The following is a 20,948-nucleotide window of genomic DNA, read 5'->3' as shown; positions in this document are numbered from 1 at the left end:
ATCTCTACTCCAGTCTTACAAACTGCTGGTGAATCTATGTATATGTTCAAAGAATAATGTTGGCATATATCCCACTTCTTAATCAGAAAATGCTTCTTTCGAAAGAAGGCCTAATTTGGAAATATGCTGTTTACGCGACCTGTACCAAAATCAGAATACTTTCAGAATAATAGAGGAATGTTGGTGTGCACGTAAACATACCCAATGCTGCATGGAGTTTTGTTACCTGTTTACCCACTTGTTACCTGCTAACTGTTACCAGGACTTGATAGATGGTAACCTATTCTTGGCTTTTGGTTGCCATCAGAGGAAACCAGGTTTTAACATTTAAAATAAAGCAACAACAAATGGTAAAACATGCACCTCAAAATAAATACATTTTTCAAATATGCTGCGTTAGTGATATTTCAATATAATGGTTACAGTCAGAACCAGAACCAGACAACATTGAAATGAAGTGAAAAGGTGCTGAATTATAGATATTCAATGTCTTCAACAGCTCCAAAGTAGCAAAAGTCTGTCTTATTTCTCACCGTGGATGAAAAGTATATAAAATATACTGAGCTGAGATGTCTTTGAAATACATTTGATCAACCATTAGGGTTTGCTTTGGACTTTACATCATGTATTGTATGATTTCACCTCGTTATTAATCACTCACCAAACCATGTAGCAGCCTCTGATGCACTGAGACTGAACTGTGACTCCAAGAACTTTGGGCCAAAGGTGGACATGCCAGCGATGAGGGTGGCTTCAGTAGCGCCAGCCATGCACAGGAACAGGAAGGTAGGATTCTTTAAGAGGAGCAGCACAGACCTGGAGAGAGGACGAGAGGGTAGAGTCAGGGGCAACACTAACTGAATACACTTCAGCTCCCTTTTTAATTAAACCAGGCGGCTCTAATCTCAACAGCCTGGAGACGCTCCTAATACAGATAAACACTGCACTAGATCCAAAGATATTTCATCATGTTACATAATATACCATGATTATCGCCTTACTCTGTCTCTGTAATCCCCAGTGTAACAGCGCTGACATCACACTGTGGATGCGGAGCTCATAGTAAACACAGTTGTGAACTGAAAAGAGGCATGGCTGTCACTCATCTGCAGCCATAACATGCCTGTCTAAAAAGAGATTGTCTGGGAATGTGACATTTATTTCCTTTATTTTTGAATGTGTTGATGGAAGGACTACTCAGGAAAGATAATTGTTATGCATGCCTGTTTCATTCATAATATAAAGGTTTCCAGTTTACAAACAGTCATAGGATGTGCAGAGCAAAGGATAGAAAATACTCCACCACAATGTCACGTCAGCCAATATAATTTGTATATGGCACTCGTCCTCACATTTCCGTCAAGACAAAACGTGAAATAAAACCTTAACCTTTAGGATATAAAATGTCATTCATTAATTTCCGTAACCGCTTATCCTCATGAGGGTCGCGGGGGGGCTGGAGCCTATCCCAGCTGACATTGGGTGAGAGGCGGGGTACACCCTGGACAGGTCACCAGACTATCACAGGGCTGACACATAGAGACAGACAACAATTCACACTCACCTTTACACCTATGGACAATTTAGAGTCACCAATTAACCTGCATGTCTTTGGACTGTGGGAGGAAGCCGGAGTACCCGGATAAAAACCCACGCTGACACAGAACATGCAAGCTCCGCACAGAAGGGCTCCCTCGCGGGTTCGAACCAGGAACACTCTTGCTGTGAGGTGACAGTGTTAACCACTACCAACCATGCAACCAAAGTGTCATCACTTCATTATTTTATCCTATTAGACATATGTGTGAAATTTTTATCACAATCAGCATATGAATTCTTGAGTTACAGCCAAAAACATGTGAGGTCACAGCTACCTTGACCTTTGAGCATCAAATTCTAGTCATTCAGTCATGATGAAATTCTCTCAAGAAGTTCTGCAGATCGCGTTCCTGAGAATGAGACGGACGCAAGGTCACAATGACCTTGACCATAGACCACCAAAATCAAATCAGTTCATTGTTGAGTTAAAGTGAACATTTATGTTGAATTTGAAGAAAGTCTCTCAAGGTGTTCTTGAGATATCACATTCATGTGAATGGGATGGACAGATGGACAACCTGAAAACATAATGCCTCTAGCCACAGCTATTACTGGCGTGGAGACGTAAAAATGTCAAATTAAAATGTATAATATCATTGACTAGTTTGAATATCACCATGCCAATCATGATACATTTTCACTGTTTCTTGCCACTGTTAGCTAGCCATCGTTGCCTTGGATGCAGTGACACAAAATGGATTGTTTTTCAAACAGAAAGGTGATGTGGGAGACAACTCTGAGCCAGTAAAAACTCTAAAGTGTGTGGTGAGGAAATATAACCTTGAATACATTCCATGATTAACATCTCCTCCCCCATGGTGTCAATGGGGTGAAATGATGTCTGATAACCTCTGACCTGTTGACTTCCGGCCTGCCTCCGCCCATTATGACGTTTTCAAGGTGTAGTGCAGGGAAATATGATCCGCTGTGAACATTGAAAATTAACCAGACGTTTTATTTTGTTTCTGTGCACGAGTTCCTGCCCTGCACGATCTGCTCTGTGCTGAATTGTTGCATTGTGCTCTGGCATCCGGCAAAAATAGAAGTCCTGCGTATCTGTTACGGAAGGCTCCGGAGTATGGGGCCATTATGGTAGCAAAATAGCTGCAAATGCGTATCTCAATCTGTGTGTGCGTAATCAGATATGTACATGTGTAAAATAATTTGTTAAAGCGTAATAAAGTTTGTGAATGCATATAAAAATCTGCAAATGTGTATTTAGAATCTGTGTGTGCATAATCAGATATGTAAATGTGTAAAAAAAAATCTACAAATCTGTATTCAGATTTGCAAGTGTATTGCAATCTGTAAATGTGTACAATGATCTGTAAATGTGTACAACAATCTGTAAATCTGTACAACGATCTGCATATGCGTACAGAGATCCGTAAATATGTAGACCGATTTGTAAATACCTATGTCTTCAGCTTTAACTCAGTCGGGCCTCTCAATTGGCTCTCTTTGTACACGTGATTTTTGCTACTCTTCTGCCATGTGAGATCCGCAAATGCGCGAGAAGATTTGTGTCTGTAACTCAAAGTGTGTATCACCCTGAGCACAGGCTGATAGGCTCAAGCTGCCATAAACCTTCAGATTGTTTTACCCTGAGCACAGGCTCACAGGCCTATTTTTTATTATTTTTTTTAACTTTTTTTCTGTTTTGTTGTTGTATGGACAGGCTGCAGCCTTGGAGGCCTATGGATTCTCGTTTGCTCTCTGTAAGTACATGTTCAGGTTTTTTGCAGTACTTGTCATGAGTAACTTAGTATGGCTAAGCTTTGTTAAAATAAAGTCGGTAACTTTATCTATGAAGACGTTGTCTGCTCAGCCTCAGCTCACCGAGCAAAAGCTAGTGGGCCTAGTAAGCTAATTAGCAAATTAGCTAATGTTAAGGTGCATCAATCTGAAAATGTCGGTGCCACATTATGTAAATTGGGTGGTTATGAGTACATAAGAATAACTGTTATCTAGCTGAACAATAATAATTAATATAATGAATTGTTCACATTGTCAGACAGCATTTTGTGGCGCCTGTGAGCCTGTGCTCAGGGTAAAACAATCTGAAGGTTTGCGGCAGCTTGAGCCTATCAGCCTGTGCTCAGGGTGACGCACACTTTGAATTACAGACACAAATCTTCTCACACATTTGCGGATCTCACACGGCAGAAGAGTAGCAAAAATCATGTGTGCAAAGAGAGCCAATTGAGAGGCCCGACTGAGTTAAAGCTGAAGACATACTGTAGGTATTTACAAATCTGTCTACATATTTACGGATCTCTGTACACATTTGCAGATCTGTGTACAGATTTACAGATTGTTGTACACATTTACAGATCGTTGTACAGATTTACAGATTGTTGTACACATTTACAGATCGTTGTACAGATTTACAGATCGCAATACACTTGCAAATCTGAATACAGATTTGTAGATTTTTTTACACATTTACATATCTGATTACGCAAACACAGATTCTAAATACACATTTTCAGATTTTTACGCATTCACAAACTTTATTACGCTTTTACAAAGTATTTTACACATGTACAAATCTGATTACACACACATAGAGATACGCATTTGCAGCTATTTTGCTACCATAATAGCCCCATACCGGAGCACCACAGCTGAGACGGAGCCGGAATGCAGCACAGCCGCGGCTGATGGAAACGCACACATTGACCAGAACTGAAACGGATCGGCTCTGCTGCCGTTCCGGAGTGCAGACGCAACCAACACGCATGTGGTGGAATTTGCGGGTAACACATATTTACAGCCCAGTTTCTTTCTCCTTTTTGTCATGTTATGCTTTTTTTTCTTATTCAAACGGTGGTCCTTCAAATTTCAGTTCATCAAAACAAATATGGAGGCACCAGAGAAAGAAATTAAAAATGTGCCTTCAGGATTTAAATCAAACATCTAGACTTATTTTGGATTTTTTAACATGGAAGGAAAGAAAGACTGCGCGCGATTGCCTAACGACAGACTTGGCTTGACACATGCGATTTGCAAGCAGTGTAATATGAGAATAAAATACTCTGAGAATACTACGAACATGGGGGCTCACCTCACACACCACCATCCAGAGATAGACTTAGCTTACCTAACGACAGACTTAACTTGATAAAACAACCAGCTCAGCTCTGAGAGAGCTGAGAAGCATGAAATCAAGCATGAAGCTGAGTAGAGCAGGAAGGGTAGCATTACCTTGTAACACCTAGACTGTGAAGTCAGTGGATTCATATGTGACTATAACAGCACATTATCTCACAGAGGACTGGCGACTGCTGTCTTACGTTCTCCAAACTAGAGCAGTTCACGAAAGTCACACCGTCTAACATGCATTTAGTTAATGTGATACCTGCATGTGAAGTGCAGTTGGAATAAAAAGTAATGAATTGTGATATATATCGTAATATATTTTATCACAATACTCTGCATATTGCAATAATATTGCATTGCGACCGAAGTATCCTGATAATATCTGTCCTGGGTCCTCTGTCGATTCCTACCCTTAATGTCTCTCTGTGATTTGTACTGTATCCAAAACACCTTCCCTACTGTCCTCTTCTTATGAAAGTACCTTGGCATGTCTTTGACTGATTTGCCAAACTGAGGGTCTGAGGCTGTGGTGTGGCTTCCATCCTTCAGCTGGTGGGCCTCAGACACACGCATGGCCACGTACTCCTGAGAGCCTGCAGGAAGAGACAGAGGGAGTGTAACTGAGACTGTGAGTGACGTTTGCTATCACCATTCCAATTTCTACCTCTATTTAAAATACATATTGTTTATGCTTTTTGTCTTGCAACATGAAAGCTGTAGGGGAGCGGGATTGGCCTGTGTGTGTGTGTGTGTGTGTGTGTGTGTGTGTGTGTGAAGTGGACAGGAGTGGTACCTGGAAGCTGTCGTGGGTAGCCCAGGATGGGGAATGCTACCAGCAGAGCTGCTGCTCCTCCTGCTAGGAAGCCAATCCACCAAGCCCCAACCCACAGAGGGTTCTCTGGAGTCATCTCTGTCCTGTGACAACACACAAACACACACACACAACCACACACAGCATATGAATCACTAGGCATTTATTGATACTGACCTGTGAATGCTTGTCCATTACATCCTAAAAGCGTAATGCGTCATATTCTGTAAACCATGCCCACCACCAGACAAGAAAACAGCACCAAAATAAGCAACCAGGGTCTGAAAGATTGACAGAATTCTTCTAGCTTGATAAAAACATTAGATTTAAGCATTTCAATACATCATTTTATCAAAAGGTATAGTCACAAATGCAATATTGTCAGTCTTTCTCAGTGTCCCAGTTCTCAGGATGCTGTGTAAAATGAAAAAAAAAAAAACAACATAATGCAATGATTTGCAAATCTTTTTTTTTAACCTAAATTCAATTAAATACAGAACAAAGACAAGATATTCAATGATCAAAGTGATAAACTCTGTTTTTTTGTGAATAAACACTTGTTCTGAATTTGATGCCTGCAACACATTCCAAAAAAGTTGAGACAGGGGCAACAAAACACTAGTAAAGTTGTGGAATACTTAAAAAACACCTGTTTGGAACATTCCACAGTTAAACAGGTTGATTGGTAACAGGTGATAGGACCATGATTGGGCATTAAGGGAGCATCTTCGAAACGCTCATTTGTTAACAAGCAAAAATGGTGACTTTGTGAAAAACTGTGGGCAAATAGTCAAACAGTTTTAACACCGCGTTTCTCAAAGCACAATTGGAAGGAATATAGGGATTTCACCATCTACAGTCCATATCAACAAAAGAATCAGAGAATCCTGAAAAATCTCTGCGAGGACATCCCTGCTTGTTCCAGCAATACATGAGACACATGTGGCTTTGTAGTAGTGCAGGTGCTAGACTGACCTGCCTGCAGTCCAGAGCTGATTCCCATTAAAAATGTTTGGTGTGTTATGAACTGCATAATACAGCAATGAAAACCTGTTGACTTAAGTTGTACATTAAGCAAGAATGGGAAGAAATTTCAGTCCAAAACTTCAACAATTAGTAACCTTAGTTCTTGAACACAAACTGAGTGTTGTTAAAAGAAAAGGTGATGCAGCACATGACCCTGTCCCAACTTTTTTGGATCGTGTTGCAGGCATCAAATTCATAATGAGCATATATTTACAAAGAACAATAAAGTTTATCAGTTTGAACACTAAATATCTTGTCTTTGTACTGTATTTCACTGAATATATCAAATCATCAAAAAAGGATTTACAAATCATTGCATTCTGTTTTTATTTACGTCTTACACAGCATCCCAACCTTCTTGGAATCAGGGTTGTATTATACTCCTGTTTTCTTTAACTGCAGCCTGTTGTATTTCATTATACTTTTTTTTATATTTTAGTTTGTCCTTTTTTTTTTATCATACTCAGTATTTTTTATTCTAGTATGTTCTAGTCTATCATACTCCAGTCTGTTCTATTCTAATATACTCTAGTTTGTTCATTCTACTGTGTTCTAGTCTGTTCTCATCCATTCTGCCATCCAAAGCAGACTCACGTCAGGTGGATCTCGGTGTAAATGTTGAGAAAGTATCCTCCCAGCAGGTAGCCTGCTGCCGGACCCACAATGGCTGCTGTGTAGAAAATCCCTGCGGGGAGAGAGAGCACAGAAACAGAGCCAGGCCATGGGTGTGTCAATACAGTGACTGTCTACTTCCTGTTTCCTACAGGTTAAAAGGGCCCCATTGTTCTTCACTGAGCTCTGTGTCCACACAGTTAATGTTTCATGAGAAAACAGGAGCTTGATGTGAGGAACTGTGTGTATGTTTGTGTGCTTTTTGAGACTGTGTCCACAGTGGATTCTGAATACTGAAGATGGGTTTTGACCAGCACTTGATCTGTTTATGGCAACACAGTAATGAATATTACTGATGAGAAATTGGACGTGACAGAAAAAGAGAGATTTAGCAACTCCACTGACTGTATGTTTGTGTACGATGCACAGAAGGCATGCTTGGTTATTTCTACACAATAAGCTCTTTCATCTGTTTCCAATGTTTCAGTAACAGAGGTTACAACAGTGTACTGTAATTGTCTTCTGCTAACTGGAGTCGTATTAAGATGTCATTGGAGAGACACACAAGTACTTTTTTTGATCCTAGAGGGAAAATGTCCCTTGTATTCAACTAATTCACAACATAAAGCACTTTGATTAAAGTTATAAACAATAAAAACAAGTAAAGAGGAAAAGAGTGTGATGCAACCAGGATTGTAACAATTTGACCACAGGTCAACATCAGCAAACAAAGATCTCCATTCACATTCATGCAAATAACACACACAACTGCATTTCTGTTGCAAATACGGACTGAAATATTACAAAGACATACAGGGGGCATTTTTCCAAGCCCTGCTATTTGCATATTGTATTCACATTATTCTGTGCAGTCATTCAAAATAATTGAAGGGATAGTTCAGATCTTCTGAGGTGGAGCTGTATAGGGTACTTATCCATTGTCAGTGTATTACATACAGCAGATAACAGTCAGCACGCCCCAAGTTTGGAGAAACAGGTAGGAGTACGACATGGGAGCTAAGCAATGTACTGCTGTGGACGGGGGGCAGTAGCAAAATGAATTTTAGCCACCTCAAAAAAGTCCCACCTAAAAAAACAAAACAATTTCGGTTTATTAAGTTTACCCTATATTTGGAATATTTTCATGGCTTAATCTTACTGTTAGACAGCGATTTCCAGCGGGGAACTGAAGCCGTTATATTGCTCTCTTCAAAGCCAGACTCCATTGAGAAAAACAGTCATTTAATATTGCTGAACTCTGGCTGAGGTAGACCAGCAGCTCCCATGTTCAGTGTGCTAAAATGACTGTTTTTCTCAATGGAGTCTGGCGGCTTTGAAAAGAGTGTAGTTGAGAAACTGAATCCATTAATGGCTTTTCTGTCAGTAAGGGCTGTCTGCCACAAGGTAAAGTGGTGAGAATATTCTCAATATAGCGTATACTGTTATTCACTATTTTAGGGTGGACGTTTTTTTGACATGGCTAAAATATGTTTTGCTGCTGCCCCTTGTCCACAGCAGTACATTGCTAAGCTTCCATGGCAGCACTCCTGCCTGCTTCTCCAAAGTCAGGCCCGCCAACTGACATCTCCTGTATGTAATAAATTGACTATGGACAAGTAACACGTATGACCCCACTTCAACAGATCTGAACTATCCCTTTAACATTCAGAGAGAGAGAAATCAGTGCCTGCACTACATAGCCTAGCTGTCAGTATGAGCTGAGTCTGAACAAACACACAAAACACACAAGCACACAGCTTTTCTCTTGAGGTCTTAACAATTCTCACTGTATGACCTAAACCAATTCTTGGTGTCTGAGCAGTGTGCTGAGAACAGTAACAAGTGAGGAAATATAGCCAAACTCAACAGCCACTGGTCAGTGAGGCAATTTGTTTTACAGAGCTAATGTGACTGTCAGTGTAAATATAATGTGAAAATATCCAATTGCGATTACTGGTATTATTACTACAAACTCCAAACCTATTGTTCTGGTTCTGGTATAGTCTTAAATAGGATTTTTACCAAGCACCACTCACACACTTATATTGTCCTACATATGTAGTCACATTTGTTATTGAAATTTGTTATACATTAAGTTAAATGTTTTGCAATTTCAAAATCAAGTTTTTTAAACCACAATTTTGGACTAAAACAAATTGTCTATCAAATCTATGTCACATTTTGAGACAGAAACACACTAATTAATGAGCACACAACATGCAAAGAAAAATGTGGCCAATTCTGGAGAGGTGATTACTATTTTAGTAATATAATAACATCACTAAAATCATCTCTGCTGTCAGTGAATGACTACCACATCAAACAAATTAAACTCAACAGCAACATGCTGTACTAAGTGAATTACTCACCAATATAAACAGGCGCATAGTTGGACTTGACGTTCTCATCCAGGTATGTGACCCCTAAGGTGTAGAGAGGTGTAGCACCCACACCATGTAGAAACTGGCCCAGCATGAACACAAAACGATAGCTTGACAATCCTCCACCCTCCTTGTCCTGGCATGGGCTGGTACGGTTGGCAGAGCACATTCCTGTTCTCTCGGGCAGACTGACCTGGTAGGGGGGTGTGGTAAAGTGAGGCAAGGCAAACACTAGAGAACCGAGCGCCATGATCAGCACGCCCCATCCTAGCCAGCGAGGTCTGTGTCCCGTCCCTCCGAAGTAGCTGACGAAAGCCAGGCAGACGCAGGCGGCGATGTCGTAGGAGCTGGCAATGAGGCCGGCCTGATAGCTGCGCAGGTCAAACCGCCTCTCAATGGAGGTGACTACTGTGTTAATGAAGCCGTTGATTATCATCCCCTGGAGAAAAGAGGCTACACAAAGGAAGAACAGCACCCAACGAGGGGTGTTAAAAACTTGGATAGCTTTCGGTGTCAAAGCCCCCCAGCCGCATAGCTGATCTGAGTCAGTGGAGATCAGCTTCAACCCCAATGGAGTCTCTGCATGAGGTCTTGTTTCCACCCCGTACAGCTGCCCCGGGAGTGTGGAAGCCCCAGTAAAAATGGGGGGCCGAACAGGGCCATCAGCTCCGGGGCTGTCAAGGCTTCTGGGACCTGAGCCTATGGGGCTGTCTGTCTGAGAATCTGGGGGGCTGGGGGTGTCCACGCAGGGGCCCCCACTGAGAGGGCAATCCTGAAGGTCCAGGAGCTCCTGCTTGGAGCTGAAGGAGGCGTCGGCATTAAGCAAGATGGGCATTTCCCCTCTGAGGGGCACTGTGGGGTTCCTGTGGCACAGATGGGACGGGAGACTTGGGAAGTCTTTGAACCGGGGAGGCAGAGTGATTTGTTTACAACCACAATGTAGAAAAAGGAAATGTGAATGAGCTGAGGCTAGGGGTGGCTCTGTCAGGCTTGTCTCTGAAATGATCTATTCTTGGCTTGTATCGCGTGCTCCATGTGTCCACAGTACTGAATATTTATTTAGGCTCCTCATGTGCTCTTCTTTACCTATTTGTACAGGTTGTAATGACTGCTTCATACTGATGTTGAGTATTGACATCCTATGGAAAGCAAAGAGAGAGAGAGATTTAATAAATTAAAAGCCAACCAATCGATGGTCTTTAATAACATACCAAAGCTTTTGATGGTTGCCTGAATGGATGATGCATATGAATCTGAATCGATGACTCAGTAACACAGCTGAGAACATACATCAAGTAACTAGAATAACCGCCTGCGTATGCCTGATGGATGCTTCACTCACATCATCCCCCCGGCAGCACATATCTACACAATCAAGGTAGACACATTAGTGTCACTATTTCAGTATCTGACCAAATGTCTCCCCTTCTGTTCCTGAGATATGACGTTGAATAATGGTCAGAAAAGTGTTTTGCTGAACATTATGATGTCACAGTGAAGTTGACCGTTGACCCCTTTAAAAGAAAATGTCATCACCTCATAATTTTGTCTTATTGGATATTTGTGTGAAATTTGTCCGAATTAGTTTTGGCCAAAAACATGTTTTGTAAGGTCAGAGTGACCTTTGACCACAATATTCTAGTAAGTTCATTGTTGAGTCCGAGTGGATGTTTGTACCAAATATGACGAAATTCCCCTAAAGGTGTTCTTGAGATCGTGTTCACAAAAACAGGAAGTGGCCTTGACTTTTGATCTTTGACCACCAAAATCTAATCAATTCATTGCTGAGTCAAAGTGGACGTTTGCGCCAAAGTTGAAATAATTGCCTGAAGCCATTCATGAGATATTGTATTCACAAGAATAGGACGTGCATACATTTTACAAATATAAAACCTACATGGAACAAAAATTTGTAATAGAAAGAGTCAGAACTGGCCTTGTTTGCAGTTCGAGGTGTCCTGTCAACAGTTTTACAGATGTCTATTTTATAATGGTGACCTATGGGGAAAATTATTTTTGGGCTGTGGGGGATGTTTTTTTTGCTGCAATACCGCTGGTGGCCACTGGGAAAGATTGGCTGCAAGGCTGGGTGGCTTTACTGGGGGCCTGTTTTTTGGCATGTAAGAATAAGACCCAGACAAATGAGCAAGGCAAGACAATTTGAAGTGCAGTTAAGAAGTATTCCACAAGTAATCCAAAGTATTTAGGACAGTTTGAGTATTCTAATGAAATACTTTACAAATCACATTTTAGGCTATGTTCAGTTATCTGTAGTGTAATACATTTTAGCAGCAACCCTCCCAACACTGCACACATGAGTATGAAATCAGTCCTGGTGCCTTCTGTGCACAATGTTTTAGAGCAGCTGAGAGAATGGACTCAGTCTCCCACAGAGACTGAATGTTTTCTAATTACCTACACAAAGAAACTTGCGAAGGTAAATACAGACACACAGGCTTACACACACACAACCTATAAAGCCTAAAGAAACACACAACGGTAATGAACCATAAGATGCACTTTCTGCTCCAGCAAGCAGAAATACAGATCACAGCTTTCATAAACACCAACATATAAAACAGTGTGCAGATGTAGCTGTTGTATAACAAATTTCATTTGACTCATTAGTGCAGCTTGAGAGATATTATTCACAATTCTACTCCAAAAACACACCCATGGAATAATAAATGTAATAATTAAAACCACTTCATGAATGAATATTTGGCTACACTATCCAAGTAGAATTCATATAATCCAGAACTTTGAATTGAAGTGATAAAAGCATGGCTGAAAGCTAAACTGCTACCAGATCCATCGATTTACCATTATTCATTGTCCTAAGTTTACTTCAATTCAAAATGGAGGAAGATCTTAGAACCTGTCTATCATCTGGAGGCAAATTCAAATTAGTTTACTTAAAGTTAACTGTGATAACACTAATGCTAATACTAATTTTTGCTATTAAAAAAAAAAAAGAAGTACTTACCAAAAAAACTAAATGCCCCACCTCTTAGAGCATCTTTTAGGACAACAGAATTAGAATTTTTTATGTGACTAAAGCATTACAAATAACTTTCATGAACTGAAAACACACTCAAATAGTGACAGCTACAGCTACACCTAAACTCTGTGAATCTACACCAAGGTTATGTTACCTGACCAGTACAACTTGTCTCAAAGTGGCTATGCCCTTAATTATGCATAATTTTAAGCCTAAATAACATTTAAACAGATGAGTTTTATAAAAATGATTCCTCTGTACAGCTGACAGCTCCCCAAAAGTGAAGCCAAAACATCTCAATTGCCCCCTAGTGGGTAGCTAAAGCATTGTCATAAACCCCGCCCCTGCATGTGCTAAACTAAATACATTTTTCTTAAAGATGGTTTCTCTCATATTAAAGATTTCTTATCATGCTGCTGTATGTTCAGTTGTTTCTTTTTCTTTTAAGTTTGGTTTAATTAGTTATTTGATGCCATAAAAAAGGGGAGTTGGCGTCACGATTGACGGCTATGTGTGTTAATCGGTGTGCTTGCAATCAATGGCGCTGTTTGCGATTGGTTGGATGGGCCCAGATCGGTACTGCACAGACTCTGGATGGCAGCAGCCATTTCCAAGACATTTTGGGTTCATTTTTGTACAGTGGATGTAAGCTGAGACACATCCTCCATCTTAATATACGATCTATGGTTTATTCCTGCTGTAAATTTGGGCATTTTAACATGGGTGTCTTTGGGGATTGACTTGCTTTTAGAGCTATCCCCAAGTGACCACTCAGTGAACTGCAGTTTTTGGCACTTTCACATTGGCTTCATTTTTAAACCCTCGAGACGGCCACTTGGTATGATCAAATGCATCAGAGGGAGAAATCAGTTATGTTGTTTTAGAGAAAAATATTGCAGCATAAAATATTGAGATATTATTTATATGCCATATTGCCCAGGTTAAATATTGACACAAAACAGGGTGTCACAGGGTCTCATGTCATTTACACTTTGTCCACCTTAAAACAATGATTATGTTGCCACCACCTGCTCACAGTAAGTAGAAACTGACACAGAAGCTGGTTAACTTTCCTCCACTAATCTTAACAGTCTGTGTAAATGTTTGCCTCACATAAACCTGACCTTAACATTCCATTTAAGTTCACCACTTTGAATAATGAACCGATAACAATGTCAATAAATTACAGAGGTAGAAAAAGGGAAAAAAGTACTTCCATCGCTGAGTAATTTCCTCATGAAATGAGGTGCAGATCAACATGTTAACTGATGTACACTCCTCACACTAAAATAAAGCATGCGATGTAACTGGTTACCTACTACTGTACAGCAGTATTTCATTTTCAGACAAGAAAGCAATAATTCAATTGCATTTTAGACTTGTTATATTGCTATGACACATACCAACACTGTAAATAAACATTGTATAATAATATTACAATCCCAGTTCATGGTTTGGACTGAATGACACAAGTTTTATGGGTGTACAGATTGCTTTCAGGTTGCACCAACTTACTTCCAAAGCAGCTCTTTATTCTACCTCAGCAATGAAAAATGCTTTTGTCTCTAAAAAATAAATGTTCTCTGCTTTAACTTTACAGCAAACACATTAACAGCAACAATCAGTCGATAATTATGACTATTAATATCATATGATCACCCACAAAAATTCAACTTCATCATGAACACAAAGCTCTTAATATAGAACAGTAAAATTAAATAATGAATATGCTCTATTTAGCCTCCTACCTCCATTTCAGCGTCTGATAATCAACAGGTCTGGTCACATGTAAATGAAACAATTAGAGACAGAGTGAAAGAGACACGATAACAGATGGAGAAAGATGGAGAGTCAGAGAGTGGAATCCATGCTAGCTCCTAAACCCGTCTCTCAAAGCCTCTTATAGTCCAGCGCTGAGGCAGCACATCAGTACATACACATGCCCCGTCAGTGGAGTCCTGCAGGCGGTCTGGAGGGAGGGAAGTGCACTCCCCTCCACATAATCCACCTGTCAGAGAACTGCTCACTGGTACTGCCTCCTGCTGGAGGTAAACTGTATTGTTTGGTCACTGCTGCTTCTGTACAGACTCGTACACACTTACAGTTCAATGCGCACACAGCAATGTTCAAAAGCTAGCTTAAACCAGAGTTTCTAGAATTACCGCCTCATGGTTGCATGCCTACGTGAAGCAGTCAGGTTAACAGTTTACATCCATGTCTGTCTAGACTCGTTTGTAGCCATGGCAGTACACAATGCTTCAAATGTGGATGTTGCTGCAAAGAAGCTACAAATTCTACATGGATGCTTCACACACATTTTGCCTCTGGCAGCACAGAAGATTTAGACAATCAACACAGCTTCAAGATGGACATCCAAAATTAGTGTCACCAATTTAGCACCCGACCAAATGTCTCCCCTTCTGTTCCTGAGTTATGGCGTTGACTGAGTAATCGACAGAAAAGTGTTTGCAGAGCATTATGATATCACAGTGAATGTGACCTTTGACCTGCTGGATATGAAATGTCATCATTTTATCCTAATAGACATTTGTATGAAATTTTGTCAGTGTAGCAATTCTTATGTTATGGCCAAAAACATGTTCTGTGAGGTCACAGTGACCTTGACTTTTGCCCACCAAAATCAATTTTTCGTTGTGCGATTTGTGCTGAATTTTAGGGATGCATGATAATATCAGTCTTTAATCATCAGACACCCTCATCTGGGCGACCAAGCCGGATTAAAGTATGATGTAGAAAAACCATTGATATATGGGAAAAACAATGGATTCTGATAGGGATGCATGAAAATATCAGCACGTCATCGGTATCGGTAAATGAAGTATTTGAATCGACCAACAGGCTGATAATATTGGTATGTTTCAGCCAATATTGGCTTTAAAATGAACTATCAGAATCAGCCAATATGCTTTTTTCTTATTTTGCATAATAAATGAATATTACATACATTGAAAAACATTGTATTTCATGTCTCCATCTGCTGGTGGGCCATCACGATAGGTCAAGATTCTTCTCACCATTGATAATGGGCTTTGGAGACTTGATTATGTCAATGTTTCACTTTCCTTCATTTGGGACACTTCATACATTTAGTGATATAACACACTGACTATGCATGTTATATTCACATATTTGGTACCACTGGATTCAGCACAGCCCCACCTTTCCAACAAGCCACCATATGTGTTTCTATGACAATCCCTGGCCAAGCAACTACAAAGTAAATGAGAACATTCTGCATAGATATTCTTTTTTTGCATGTCCGCTTATTTTAGGCAAGTGTTCATGGGTCTCTATATGTTACACACATCAAGATATTCACATCCAGGTTTTTCTAGTAGGTGAAGCAACTTCCTGACCACAATTATGTGAAGTTTCAAAGCTGTCAGAGCTTGTGTTCTTAATCTACATGAGTTTATATGTCTTAACTCCTATACAGCCAGGCTATATTTTGGTTCTTTTTTAGGTTTGGGGTGTATAACAATATGTATCAATTTAACAATGTTTGCAGTAAAATATTTAAACCTAAGAATCCATTTCATATATGGGAGACCTTAGAGATGAGGAAAAACATTGTTAGGTTTTGTTCTACCTCCGGTAGGGGTATCTCAAAAACTAAAGCCCTTTTTGACAGTTTGTCACTAGCCTATGAGACTATAGAAAGCAGTCTGTAAAATGGTTGGTGGAACACTACCCCAGCTCATTATTCTGCATCTTGACTGAGCACAGACTACCAGAGGGTCCTGACAAGCAGAGCTGTTTGCTAAACAACAGAAAATGAATAGGACTGTTCAACCGTGCTGCTGCAAGCTGTTGTTTTTTCATATGATCTCTCATGATAAGTACGAATAATAAGGTTTGGGAGGGAAGCCAGAGCATAAAATCCAATTAAAATCTTATTACGTTTAATTGACAGGCTGATGGATGGCCAAATGAAGTTAGACCTTGTTTCCTGTCTGAGGTGGTCTGAGGTGGCGGTGGAGGTGAACTCTCCAGTATAAAGTTAGAGGAATTTGTGAGAGATTGTGAATAAGTTTTATAAGGCCTCATGAAAGGCAGGGGAGGAGAGCGTGAGTGGATCATTATCTGGTGAGATGACCAGAGGTGAGAGTGTCTTCAAAGTTGAACCGGGCCACTCTGTTAACAATGCACCATGGTGAGGTAATACCCTCCTGTCCCACTGTTTGTTTTTCTGTCCCTGGTTGCTTATGAACCAAACAAAGCCAGAAACTGAAAAGTTCTCACTGGGTTTTTCTTTTCCTATTTCATTCATATCTAATTTTCTATCTTGCTCTTTTCATTTATGTTTTCAAAGTGAGATCAGAGAATGGAGTTGTGATATTAATAAGCAATGGGCTCTGCCCTACCTACCGGGTCCTTTATCTTCACAGCAGAAATGTATTTGCTTTGGACCGGGGAGTCGTTCCTCCTCTGTGATAAACAAAGGCTTTTGATGTATCAAGAGGAAGCCTCTCATGTGGTTATTACACATCGGAGACACAACACACTTAGATGATGTCTCAAACTGTCAATCTTACTCCAAGACACCAGTGTTTGCACACACTGCTGTGAGGTGTCACTGGTGTAATCAGATTTTGCTGAAAAAAAAACAAAAACAATATTTACCACAGGAAAAAAATCCCTTTGGTAGAACTGTAGTAGAGGAGATGCTGCAAAACTGGAGTGAATTCAGTGAATCAACTGTGAGAACAAGTAACCCTGTTTGAACCTAGCACTGATGTAATGCCAAGAACCAGCTCTTTGAACCTTAAATTAGAAAAGCATACAATCCTAAATCAAACTCCAGCAGCATTGTTTATTTGGCCTCGTTGACCCTGCACATGTTGAGAGGCTAATATAACATACATCTGACCATTGTTTGTAAGAGAGGAGATAATTGCAGCCTTGATACCAGCCTGAGAAATCTTAGGCTACGTCCACATTACAAGCAAGGAAACATAAATTCGATTTTTTCCAATTAGATCTGAGCCACTTTCATATGTGGTTCTAAAATAAAACACATATCCAATGGCTGGCCATGCAACCGCTGCACGATATTGGATTTCTTGCCTAGAACCAAAATGCCGATACATAACAACTTAATTGGCAGATAACAGATACTGATATCGATATATCCACATTTTTCCCCACCTAATTTTAGTGATCATCAAGTCTTTTCTGTAGTGGAATTACCAATAACGTACCAATATTATCAGCATGTTGGTCGATTCAAATAATTTATCAATACTGATGACGTGCAGATACTATCATGCATCCCTGTCAGAATCCATGGTTGTCCTCCCATACATCAATGGTTTTTCTACATCATACTTCAATCTGGCTGAGTCACCCAGGTGAGGGTGTCTAATGATTAAAGACCCTATTATCCTGGGGTCATCACTGATGATTTGTCCAAGTTGCACCACATGGTGTTTGAGAAGCAAATGCACAGGAAGTGTCGTAGTGGTCTGTTGAAACTACAAAAGGCTGCCATGGGCATACAGCTGCTGCAATAGGTTGCTCCAACTGCCAGCCAATACAGCTCAACTGGCAGATGCTTTCTGACAGGGACAGCTTGCCAACATGCAGCAATGTGTCAGTTTATGAGATATCCCATGAATTAGTGCCCCAAGAATGACGTTACGTACTTAACATAAAGTTACACACCTAAGAAAAAGTTACGGAGGTTAGGTTTAGGCCAGTAAAGTTACTGTGGTAAGGTTTACAAAAAGAAACCTGGTTGGGCGTCTCTAGTTTAAGACAAGTTACTGTGATTAGGTTAGGAAGAGAAAGATGGGGATGACGTACCTTAAAAGGACTTAAAGTATGCTCAAAATTCACACAGTTCTGAACACTGGTCTCCTGTGGAAAGTCCTGTGTTTTGTGACTCATCCACCACCCCAACCTGCCTCCTTATGAGACAGCTTCCCCTCTTTATTCTTTACTCCCGATCATGTTGGTCACTGATTGCAGCCTCACGGGATATGTGGGTTATACACGAATTACTGGCTCATGATTACAGGTGCATTATTTTTTGAGGGAAAACATACAAACAGTACATGTGTACAGCAACAGTGCTGTCACAAAGTGCACCAGAGTTAATGAAACGTAACCCTGGACATCCTCAGGTTTTGGAGGAATCCACATCATCGCCCCACCACTCCTGACTTTCCTGGCCACATCCACACCTCTCTCTCCACATAAGTACCAGCAATACCTGCTAGTGGACTGAAAGCTCATGCGTACAACAGCCCCCTATCCAGACACCCATTGCTCCTAAGCGCATTTCTCTGAAAACACGCCATATTTTCTCCCAAACAGAAGCACATGGCTAACTTGTACCAGTATGTCAGTTAGGGTTAGGATTGGGGGAAATCATCAGAAATGAGCATTAAGCCCTGTACTGTGAACATAGCCTCAGTAGCAGGAATATATTTTCAGCTTTATTCATGTCTAAGCTTGTAAAAGGGGATTTGTGACTTTTTTAGTCTTTGTTTATAGGTCTGAAGAGAGCAGAGATGTTTGATTGATAATAATTGCCAGCTGTGAGGCCAATTGTAACATCTTCCCCACTAATTCCAAGTTCACTATACTTTTTGGTTTACCATGTCTGTCTGACTACTTAACCCGGCATCTGATCTGATGAACTGAAAATTTTAGATACTTCAAAATTTGCTAAATTCAAGATGGCAGATATCTGTCCAATCAATTTTCCAAAATCAGTACCATAGCACAACACAAGACCTCATCTCCACCTCATGCTGCATCATGTGCTCACTGAAATGTTACTGATGACATTGAATAGTCTCTAATTTTGTCCATCCCTAGATGCCCTCAAAGTTCTCTAGTACATGAATACACACACAGGAGCAAGTGCAATACGTGGCCAGTAGGGATGCACAATAATATTGGCTGATACTGGCTTTAAAATGAACTATTAGAATCGGCCAACAAGTTTTTTTTCCTTATTTTGAAACATGAATGAATATTACATACATTGAAAAGCATTGTATTTCATGTCTTCATTTGGTGGTGGGCCATCACAATAATAGTTTGCATGCATAATATGATGTTAATTCCACTACAGAAGAGACTTGATGATCACTAAAATTAGGTAGGAAAAAAAGTGGATATATCTTGTTATTGGCCAAATAAGTAGTTATAGGCATATCGGATATCTGCAAAAAAATTTAAAAAAAATTAAAAAAATGCATCCCTAATGGCCAGTATACTAGCATCCAGGCGAGTTCCTATATGTTGTTCTAGCCAGTTCCTGTCCTCCCAGTAAAGTAGGCACCCATCTCACAGTAGGCAGGGCAATCCAACCCTACGGGCCCCAGTGTCACTGTGGGGAATTAATGGGATGGGACACAGTAGGCACTGACCCAATAATGATCTTCTGCTTGGTTGCAGATTAGAGAGCAAACCTCAACTAGCCCCACAGGCAACAGACAACACTGCTCATTTACCCCTCGCCTCTATAGCAATGAAGCATCTCTATTGTCTGCTCAGCTGTTCATTCTCCTCTCTCCTCTCCTCTTTAATGCACAAAACTGACAAGACAGAAACAGAGCAGTGAAGTAGAGCAGTATCAGTGCAGATACTCTCAACAACTACATCCTCTTCTTCTACCTGAACTACAGCTAAAAGCACGCCTGAAAAACATTAAAACAATTCTGTACTGTTTTTCAGGCAATTCCTAGTTTGATGAAATATTCATTGTTATGGATTGTTATGAGGAAGTTAGTCAATGCAGTGTGAGAGTATCTATCACAAAAGAAAACAGGAACCTGATGATACAGAGCAGCAGCTGACCTTTTGGTCAAAGTCAAAGCTATAATCAAAGAGAATTAGCAGACAGTACATGTAGGGTAGACTCACAAGTCAGTCTTTAGACGCTTTGCTTAACTAAAGACTGATGACTTTCTCCCTGATTTTCTGTTTAGATGGATACAATTTCAGAGTTTAAAAAAACTCCCTACATTGCAGAACCAATAGTAAATCTGCAGGGCGGTCCTTCGGTGGCTCACTGAACTCTTGTGCTTGTAAACATAGTCCCACTAGAAACACGTGTAGCGGTACAAAATGGCTCAGCTGCGCTCGCAGAAAACGCCGTCAAAGTTCAGTGGATGTTTGTCGCGTTTGCGGTGACACTTTCTCGCCAACTAAAAGAAACAAACATAATCTTTTACAAGGCCATGACTCATTCGTCCGGCCGGACTATAACGTTAGAGGGAATCGCCTTGTTGTTTACAAATACTTCCGGGTAGAAAACCAGCAGAGCTTTTATATATATATATAGCCTATATATCACATTTTTCACATCACTGTATCACCGTTTGGACTAATCCGATGTTTGTAAAGTCTATAAACACAATGATTGAACAAACATTACTAT

General features: G+C 40.3%; 1 protein-coding gene across 1 annotated transcript in view; it reads right to left on the bottom strand.

Moving 5' to 3' along the window:
* The window catches only part of slco4a1 (solute carrier organic anion transporter family, member 4A1), a 51,762-nt gene that overhangs the window by 15,692 nt on the left and 15,122 nt on the right, over positions 1-20,948 (bottom strand). Inside the window, exons 2-6 of the mRNA XM_050065852.1 lie at positions 9,520-10,670; positions 7,133-7,223; positions 5,495-5,616; positions 5,183-5,294; positions 662-816 (exon numbers count right to left, since the gene is read on the bottom strand). Coding sequence (XP_049921809.1) covers positions 662-816; positions 5,183-5,294; positions 5,495-5,616; positions 7,133-7,223; positions 9,520-10,366 — 1,327 coding nt within the window. The 5' untranslated portion in view covers positions 10,367-10,670. The remainder of the gene's footprint in view (positions 1-661; positions 817-5,182; positions 5,295-5,494; positions 5,617-7,132; positions 7,224-9,519; positions 10,671-20,948) is intronic.

This window comes from Epinephelus moara, chromosome 16 (assembly GCF_006386435.1).
Source record: "Epinephelus moara isolate mb chromosome 16, YSFRI_EMoa_1.0, whole genome shotgun sequence".
NCBI lineage: Eukaryota > Metazoa > Chordata > Actinopteri > Perciformes > Serranidae > Epinephelus > Epinephelus moara.
The sequence above is the reverse complement of the archived record's forward strand: the minus strand, read 5'-3'. Positions and strand labels throughout refer to the sequence as shown.